The 9,460-nt window shown below is 51.5% G+C and overlaps 1 protein-coding gene across 1 annotated transcript in view; it reads right to left on the reverse strand.

Moving 5' to 3' along the window:
* Positions 1-1,830: 1,830 nt before the first annotated feature.
* Positions 1,831-9,460, reverse strand: part of SH2D5 (SH2 domain containing 5) — a 14,019-nt gene continuing 6,389 nt past the window's right edge. Inside the window, exons 4-9 of the mRNA XM_044668712.1 lie at positions 8,360-8,506; positions 7,844-8,092; positions 5,465-5,642; positions 4,156-4,264; positions 3,784-3,943; positions 1,831-2,022 (exon numbers count right to left, since the gene is read on the reverse strand). Of these exons, the coding sequence (XP_044524647.1) occupies positions 1,831-2,022; positions 3,784-3,943; positions 4,156-4,264; positions 5,465-5,642; positions 7,844-8,092; positions 8,360-8,506 (1,035 nt within the window). The remainder of the gene's footprint in view (positions 2,023-3,783; positions 3,944-4,155; positions 4,265-5,464; positions 5,643-7,843; positions 8,093-8,359; positions 8,507-9,460) is intronic.

Raw genomic sequence — 9,460 nt, forward strand, 5'->3', positions numbered from 1 at the left:
CAAGCTGTTTGGGAGAATGGGAGAGACAGAGGTGGAGAGGGAAAAGGGAATATGAGAAGAGACAAAGATAGGCAGGAGGCTGAGGGAAGGAGAGAGGAAGGGGAGAGAGCAGGGATAGAGAGAGAGGGGAAAAGAGAGTTGAGATTCTGGGGATGTATGGATTTAGGAAATATATTCAAATCCCACTTCTGACACTGAATAGCTGCCTCACTGAACAAGTCACTTCCTGAGACCTCAGTTTCCCTATCTGTGAAAAGAAGGGGAAAAGACCCCTCAGTTTCCATTCTTGAGGGGATGATTTTGAAGAAAGTACCTGGTGAACCGCAAAGCCTAGAGGCCCAGGAACTAGTCCACTGAGCTCAATTCACTCCCTACCTCTTTCAGGTTACCCAGACCTAACGCCAAAGTTTGGGTTCAGCTACTGACTATGTGACCTTGAGTAGATCATCTTCCTCTTCTTGACTTGAGCCTCCCTCTCCTTGAAATGAGAGGGCTAGACTAGATGATCTCTCAGGTCCCTTCCAACTCACAACCCCAGAATCCTGTTATTTGGTGCACTGAGTTATATTGTAGAAGCCCCCGGCCAGCTGCTGTGGATACCTGGCCCTACGCTGATGCTATAAACATGGCAAGGAGAAGAGATGGGTCCCCCTCCAGCATTTCTGTAGCTGCCTTCCCAGCACTCCTCTTACCTTAACCATGGAGCTCTAGCAAAAAACAAAGAGGCCTCAACGCCAAGTGGCATCCAAAGACCAAATCAGCCCTTCCTCCTTCCCTTCCCCTGGGCCTGGGGGCCGCCTTTCCAAATGCATCAATCCAGGATCAAAGAATCCCAGAAAAAGAAAAAAAAAAAAGGAATCCCAGATCACTAACTGCCTTGAAGCACCTTCAGCCCCAACCACAGGGGACTATCAGAACAGAGCCCAGAATCATTGGACGTTAGGGACCAACATCTTTAACATAGATCATAAATTCCAAGCTGGATCACTGAGTCCAACCCCTCCTCCCCATTTTACAGATGAGGAAACTGAGACAGCCAGAAGGTAAGCCACTTCCCCAGGGTCACCCAACTAGTATCTGCGGTGGGATTTGAACTCAGGTATTTCTGCCTCCAGGCCCAGCATCTATCCACCGTACCACACTGCCTCCCTCTCCATTACAGAGGAGGGAAACGAAGCCCAGAGAAGGGAATGAGTTGCTGAAGGTCATGAGAGCAGAGATTTAAACCCAGGACTTTTTCAGTCATGACGCTTGGACGTCTGTCCTCCCTCCACCTCCCCCAAAGGAGTCTCTGAATAAAACAACTCGTCCATACGAAGGCTGGAACCAGAGGTTGGGGTGAGCCCATGGAGGGTAGAGGCAGACTCTGGGGGGAATGAGCCCAGGTTAAAAAGCCCCAGGGCCCCCCAAGGCTGAGACGCATCCATGCACGGAAGGGAAGATCTCCGATGAAGCCAGCCAGGCCAGCCCAGCTGAGCAACTGTCTCCTTAGCCACCACGCAGCAAGGCAAGGGGAGGCTGCAGATTTCTCCCCACCATGCCTCGGGCCATTTCTGAGGATGGGCCAGCATGTGTGTGTGTGTGGGGTGTGTGTGTGTGTGTGTGTGTGTGTGTGTGTGTGTGTGTGTGTGTGTGCAAGAGTTGGCCAGACAGGGTGACTCCCCACTTAGGGCTTTGCTCCACAAGCAACTAGCACCAAGGGAAGAGATTGCTCAAACTGGGAAAATCCAAGGGGAATAACTTAAAATTACACACACACACACACACACACACACACACACACACACACACACACACACTAATTGAGAGCTGGCATCACCAAAACTGGTGTTAGCCCAGTTCTTGCTGCCGGGCCTCTTGCTTGGGGTGGCCCCGGGGCCATGGAGGCCGGCTGGGCCCATAGTCCTGTGCTTCATAGCAGGGGTTCAGACGTCCCATGTCCAGGGGACAGAAAAGGCTCCGCTCAGCTCCTGAATGGTGCTCCACCAAGGCCTCCAGGCTGGGGAACTCTGTGGGCAGATGCTGAGGGGGAGGGCACAAGAAAAAGACCATCATCCTGGGTCCCCGGAGCTCCAGCCACCCCCACCCCCCATCCATCCTCTGCTGGTATACCTGAGTCAGGGACACAATAATCAGACGCACTGAGTCACCAGAGCATCCAGTCTCCCCCCACTGCCCTTCATTTTCTGGAAAAGGAGACTTGGCCTCAGGGTGGCTCCATATGTGCCTCAGATCACCCAGCTAGGAAATGGCAGAGCCAGAGTTTGCCCCCTTGTTCCCACAGCATTGTAAGGTGAACAAAGCACTCCGTTCAGACTCCCTCTGACACAAGCTGGAGGGGGCGGCTTTCCTGGTCCCTTTACTGCTAGCGCCTTCTCCTCTGTGATTATCTTCAGGTTTACATTGTCTAATCTTGTATGGACATAGTTACTCCTATAAATGAGGCAGTCCAGCGTCTAGAATGTTGGATTGGAGTTGTGGAGATCTGAGTTCAAATCCTGCCTCAGAGAATGGGGATGTGACCCTGGGAAAGTCTCAGCCTCTTTCCTCATCTATAAAATGGGAATAATAACCTCAGTGAGTTACTATGAGAATCGAATGAGTTATGGTAAGTGCTTAGCAAACCTTAAAGCCTTATAGAAATGTCATTGCTAAGCTGTCTTTCCCCAGGAAGAATATGAACTCCCAGAGGAAGGAAAGGAAATGGGGATTTGTTAACTGTCTATTAATATGCCAGGCACTGTGCAAATTAGACTTATAAATGGGGGAAGGGGAAGGGAACAAGCATCACACCGACCAACTATGTGGCAGGCACATGCTAAGTGCTTTTCAAAGTTAAGGTACCATTTCTCTACTGTTTTCAGGTTTTCCAAAGGCTCTCTCTCCCAAGAACACTGTCAAGGTGGAGTCAACAAAATGACAGTACCCCTGCTTCTCTAAAGGGGTTCATCCACTTCCCAGAAGGTTCCACTCACTGTCTCTCTGACTGCCCAGACCAAAACCCCCCTGTCTGGTCACCACTGCACTATGAAAGAGGAAGCTCCTTGAGGTCATGGACCCTCTCAGTTTTGTAACTGTGTCTCCAGTACTTGGCACCTAGTAAGTCAGTCTTTCCTTCCTTGAACTTCCCTCTCTCCCTTCCTTTCTTCCTTCTTCCTTTCTTTCTCCCATCATTCCCTCTTTTCTCCCTCTGTTCCTTCCTACCTTCCCTTTCCTTCTTCTTTCCTTCTCTCTTCCTTCCATTCCTTTCCTCTTTCTCTCTTCCTTCCCTCCTTTACTTCCTTCTTTCCTCTCTCCATTTCTTCCTTCCTACTTTTCCTTCCCTTCATTTCTTCTTTCTTCCCTCCTTTCCTTCCTTCCTACCTTCTCTTCCCTTATTCATTTCTTCTTTCTTCCCTCTGTCCCTTCCCTCTTTCTCTCCTCCATCCCTCCTTTCCTCTCTTCTTTCCTTCCTCCTTTCCCCCTTTTCTCCTTCTTCCATACCTCTCCTCACTCACTTCCTCCCTCTTTCCTTTCCTCCCCTCTCCCACCTTTCCCTCCTTTCTTCTTCCCTTCCTCTTCTGTCCCTTCCATCCCTTTCTCCCTCCCTTCCTCCTTTCTTTCCTTCCTTCCATCCTGAAACCAGATGAGTCCCCTAATCCATTCACCCAACCCAGGTGTCCCAAGTCTCACAAGCCAAGATTTCCAGGGGCCTCGATACATGCCAAGGGATGTGAACAGAGGAGAGGTTGGGGTAGGGGAGGGATGAGTAGGGATTAGGGGTACCAGATGCCAAGCACTTACTTCCACACTGAACTTGCCCAAGTTAGTCCTGAAGATCTGATGGGGGACCACACCACACTGAGTCTTCACTGACAGGCACCACTGGCCACCGGGACCAGCCTCGGGCCACAGCAGAAAGGCCCCAAGGACATCTCTTCGGAGCAGGGAGAGTGCCCGGGCCCTGGGACAGAGGGGGCCCTTGGTGAGTACCAGGCCTTAGGTAGCACTTGTCTGTGACTCTCCGGACAGGCCAGCTCCCCAGAAATGGGGAGGAGGATGCCCAAACCCCTAGCCAGAGCCCAGGAAGAGCCTGCCTCTAGCTCACCCGTGAGGTGACTACAACAGCCTGGAAGGGTGCTCATGGGGGGGGGGGTGTGGGAGGAATTCACTCACCTAGAGAGGCCGGCGAAGGCCCAGATGTTCTCGGTCAGGCTTCCCTCGCTCTCCACCAGGCAGGCCAGGCCACTGGCCCCCTGGGCCCACCTCTCCCAGGCAGCGGGAACTACAGTATTGGTGACACACTAACGTTAATAAGTGCTGGCGTGTCTGCAGTGCGTCATAAAACGCTCTACACTCATTCTCTCACTGGACACTCAGGACAGCCCTGGGAACCCATTTTACAGATGAGGTGGAAACTGCTGAGGAAACAGGCTTCAGAGTCTGTGCCCAACACTCTCCAAAGCACCACAGCCTGGCCCTGGGGGGGCCATAAACACCTTAGCTCAAATCCCACATAGACCCGACTTACTGATGGCAAAGAGCCTGGAGATGGGAATGGGGATGGGGAAGGAGAATGGAATGGGGATAGGAGCGGGGGCGGGGATGGGGAAGAAGAGGAGGAAGGGGAGAGGAGGGGAAGAAAAGAGGGAAGGGGAGGGGGAGAGGGAGATGGGGATAGGGATAGGGATGGGGATGGGGAAGAGGAGGAAGATGGGGAGGGGGAAGAGGAGAGGAATGGGGATGGGGATGGGGAAGGTGGTAGAGATGAATTGGAGGCAAAATAATGCCTCCTTCCAGCTCCTTTTCCTACCCCCAGCACCAAGAGTTAACTGGCAACTGGAAAATGAGGGGGTTGGATGATTTGATGGTCGCTAAGGACCCTCCCAGCTCCAACATTTTATAAAACTCCATGAGGGGGGCAGCTGGGGGCCTAGAAATAGGAGGTCCTGGGTTCAAATATGACTTCAGATACCTCCTAGCTGCATGACCCTGGGCAAGTCACAATTCCCATGGCCTAGCCTTTATTACTCTTCTGCCTTGGAACTGATACACAGTATTGATTTTAAAACAGAAGGTTTAACAAAGAAACTCCAGGAGGGAATGGAAAGGACACTGACTTGGGCTCAAACCCTTTCTCTGTCACTTGGGTAAATCACTTTTATTTTAGCCTCAACTTTCTCCTCTCTAAAATGGAGAGAACTCTCATACTACCCAAGTCAGATGCGGAATGGGCTGGATTTGCTGGTCTCTACCTGGGATTGGGGGCCTTTTACCTTCCCAGGGCTGTGGAGAGGAAAGCAAGCCTTACAGGCACTCCTGAAGCCCAGGCCTCCTCCCTTTTAGGTAAAGGCCCCCATAAGTGCCCCCTCAGCCCCTAGCAGGTGGCTCTCTGCCCTGGCCCCTTGCCCTGTGTTTTCCATGGGTCCCCGTCCATACCCCCAGCCTCTCTGTCACACACACACACACACACACACACACTCACAGGCCTCCCGTGCAGACTGCTGCAGCTGGGTTTCGTAGGTACAGCAGCGATAGGCCCCCGAATGGATCACCTTGCTCCGAATCGCCTTCTTTCGCACAAGGGTCGGGGAGCAGTAAGGGTTCCCCAGGCGGGAGTGGCGGGCCGAGACCCCTCGTCCTTCTGCCTCCGACGTTTCCTTCTGCAGACAGGGACCAGAGTGAGGTGGGAGATGGGCAGAGTCCCAGACACAGACAGCCAGGGCGGAAGATCATGGGTCAGGTTCTGGTGACCCACAGAGTGGGCAGCCCTTCCTGGCTCTGTCACCATTCCTGTCCCGTTAGAAGAACCATGGGACTAACCAGTGGGGTACCTGGCAAAAGACCCAAATCCCAGCTTCGATCTGTGGTCCTGAACTCCCTGGGGCTCACCCGAACGGGATTAAAATGTAATCGGGAAATGTTTAACAAAAATAAAATAAAATAAAATAAAAAGATAATGCAACATAGAAAATGTTCATTTGTGGTTTTCTAAGTCAATGGTTGGTCCAAGGGATCCAGGTCCCTTCTGGTTCTAAGTCTATGAGTCTATGAACCAGAAGCCATAGGTTGTGCGCATCCTTTAGAAAGGGGTCCAGGATGAGGCAGCTGGGTGGCTCAGTGGATGGAGAGCCAGGTCTAGAGATGGGAGGTCCTGGGTTCAAATCCGGCCTCAGACATTTCCTAGCTGGGTGACCTTTGGCAAGTCACTGAACCCCCTTGGCCTAGCCCTTACCACTCTTCTGCCTTGGAACCAATACACAGTATTGATTCTAAGACAGAACATAAGGGTTAAAAAAAATGTTTTTTTAAAGAAAGGGGTCTAGGCATGGGCTACCTTAGAGAAACAAGGGGCTTTGGAGTCTATCAACCTGTCATTTTACAGCTGAGGAAATGGAACCCCAGAGAGTGGAAGGGTCACACAGGTAATGGGGAGATGGGCCTGTATTTGAACCCAGGTCCTCTTACTGTGCATCTAGAATTCCTTCTGCTGCACCATGAGGCTTAGAATTGGAAGCGTCTTGGAGGTTCATTTCCATCAACTTTCAGAGAAGGAAATTGAGATTCAGAAGAGATGGGAAGTAGCTCCATGTCCCACAGTAGCAGGTGATGGAGGGGAGATTCCAGGTCTCTGACTTCAGGATGCTCTAGCACACCTTCGACTGCCCTGTCTCTTCCCCTGCAGCCCCCTCTGCCCCACAGCCTCTACTCTAAATCCCCCTCCCTGGGTCTGAGTGCGAGCTGCAGTCCTAGCCTCAATGTCCCCTCTCTTAATTAGTCAAACAAATAGCAAGCACTCTTTGGGGTCCTGCTATGGGCTATAGGTCGCTGCCTTCAAGGAGTGTCTTTATGGACGTCCCGGTCCTTGTCCAGTCTCAGGCCAGGCTCCCCCCCTCCCCCCCCCCCCCCCGCAAAGAAGCCCAGGAGGCAGCTGTCCTTCTTGAAGTTGCTTATGAAAAAGTGGAAGGGGTCTGGGAAGTCTAACTCCAAATAGTGTGTAATTGGAAATTTTGTACCTTTGAACTACATTGCCCAGGATCCCACTGACTTCCTGTCATGCCATGCCGACATAGACAGGAGATAAATTTGGTGGATTTCCCTATCTAGCCCTCTTTCCTTCCTAGGAGGGCAGCTGTGAACACAGGACTTTTGAACAGGTAGATTAGCTTGTGCATAAGGTGTTTTTTTTTTAAATTTTGTTATATAATTACCTTTTTATTCCTTTACTTCTAGTGATTATAAATAAATCTTATAAAATATAATATTTAAAGTTATTATTATATATTCACTTTCATTTTTACCTTACACACAGGGTCACCTAGAGAGTAAAAGGAACAGAACTGGGATTTGAACCCAAGGCTTCTGACTCCTGGGAGGTGGGTAGTGGGTAGTGGTTAGAGCGCCAGGCTGAGAGTTAGGAAGACTTGAGTTCAAATAGGACTTTCAGACACTTACTAGTTGGGTAACCCTAGGCAAGTTGCTTAACCCTGTTTCCCTCAGTGTCTTCATCTATAAAATGAGGTGAAGAAGGAAATGGCGAACCACTCCAGAATCTCTGCCAAGGAAAACCCTCCATGGGGTCACAGAGTTGGGCAAGTCTGAGAAGGACTGAACAACAGACACAACAACAATCTCGGATTCTCAAACTGAAGCTCTTTTCCACAATGCCTCGCTGCCTCCTAAAAGTAGCCAGAGAAGCTGGTCTAGGACGGGTCAGGTTCCCCCCCCAAACCCACGGCTCCCCCTAAGGCACCCCCACTGCACCCCCAGCTGCCAGAAGAGAAGGTCTGGGAAACGAGGCCTGGACAGGATGGCCTTCATCCCTGCCATCCATCTCCCCAGCATCCCTCGCCTCTCCACTCACCGAGCTGCCTGTCGGCCCATCGGCTGGGGCTGGCAGCCGCCGGAAGGAGACCAGGGCGTGGACATTTTGAGAGACCTGATCCCGGCCGAAGGGCTCCCTGATCAACCCGGCAGGACCCCCGGGGCTGGGCAGTGGCCTGGGGGGCTCCTCCGCAGGTGGCCCTGGTCCAGGCTGGGCATGATCCTCAGGGTGCTGCAAGAGGTAGGAGAGCTGAAAGGAACGGCAGAGCAGCAGGTGGAGGATCTGGACCTGGGAAGGCAAAGAGAAAATGGAGAAGGGATGGAGATGGGGATGAGATGGGGAAGGGGAGCAAGAGGGGGAGGGGAGGGGATGTTCATTTGGGTGGGTGCCATGAAGGGAGCATAGGGCAGCTAGACACCAAGCCTTGGAGCGTCTCTGGTCTCTGCCTGCCACCCTGGCCTTCTCCTGTTCCTGTGATGCCTCTCAAGACTGACAGATGGGCAGTGGGAGGGTCTTGGATGTGGCCCCCTCCTATTCCCTGGGGGCCCCCATTACCTCCCCAGGCTGGCTGCCTGCAAACAAATGACAGAAGAGCTTGTTGGCAGGGCTCCGTGGGTTCCGGGAGATGAAGGCAAACTGGCATTCAGCTGGGCACCAGGTGGAGTAGAGGATCCGCTTCAGGGCATGAGCCATCAGGAGGGTCTGGGGGATGGGAAGGGACACAGGTGGGAGGCATCCCTTGGGGAGGCTGGCATATGTTATCCTCATCCAGCAGCTGCTATGCCTAAGCTGTCAACTCCCTGGGGGACCCTTTGCCAGCAAAGCTGATCCAAGCAAGCTTGGGGGTGAGGAGGAGTTGGCAGCCCACAGGACAGCCACTCTCTTCTAGGAGTTCAGATGAATCCTTATTAGGCGTGTGACTATGAGCAACCCATGAATCCTTCTTGGTCTCAGTTTCCAAATCCATGAAAATGGGAATGCTAATACTATCTGTACCCCAAAGGGTTGTGCCAAGGAAAACACTTTAGGAACTTTAAAATGTGTGTGTGTGTGTGTGTGTGTGTGTGAAATAGGAGGGGAGGAGGGAGGGAGGATAGAGAGAGAGAGACAGAAGGAGGGAGGGTGGAAAGGAGAGAAGGAGGGAGGGGAGAGAGAGAAGGAGGAAGAGAGAGGGGGAGGGAGGGAGAAAGAGAAAGGGAGGGATAGAGAGAGAGAAGGAGTTGGGGAGAGAGAGAGAGAGAGACAGAGACAGAGACAGAGACAGAGAGACAGACAGACACTACTGGGCATTGGTAAGTGTCCTTCCAACAGCAAAGGAAATTAAGAAGACTTGCTAAGAAACTTGCTTTGTTTTTATCTTTAGAACCATTTGTTCTGGCTACAGAACACGAGCCCTGCCTCTGAACGAGTGAGTGCAATCATTTGGGAAGGTAATGAATGTAAAAAAATGGATATGTCTGTTTTGGAAATCAGTGGCATCATCATGAGTAGGGTAAGTTTTTATTTTGGTGGTTGTTTTTTTAATCTTGAAACAGTTCTCACATGTTCCACTTTATGGGTACCATTTTTTATTTTGAAACACTCTTGTATCTGGTGTAGAGAAAATGAGTTTTCAAAATACTTAAATATTCTTTTTCTATTCTGTGGGGTTTGGAG

The sequence above is a fragment of the Gracilinanus agilis genome, chromosome 3, assembly GCF_016433145.1.
Source record: "Gracilinanus agilis isolate LMUSP501 chromosome 3, AgileGrace, whole genome shotgun sequence".
NCBI lineage: Eukaryota > Metazoa > Chordata > Mammalia > Didelphimorphia > Didelphidae > Gracilinanus > Gracilinanus agilis.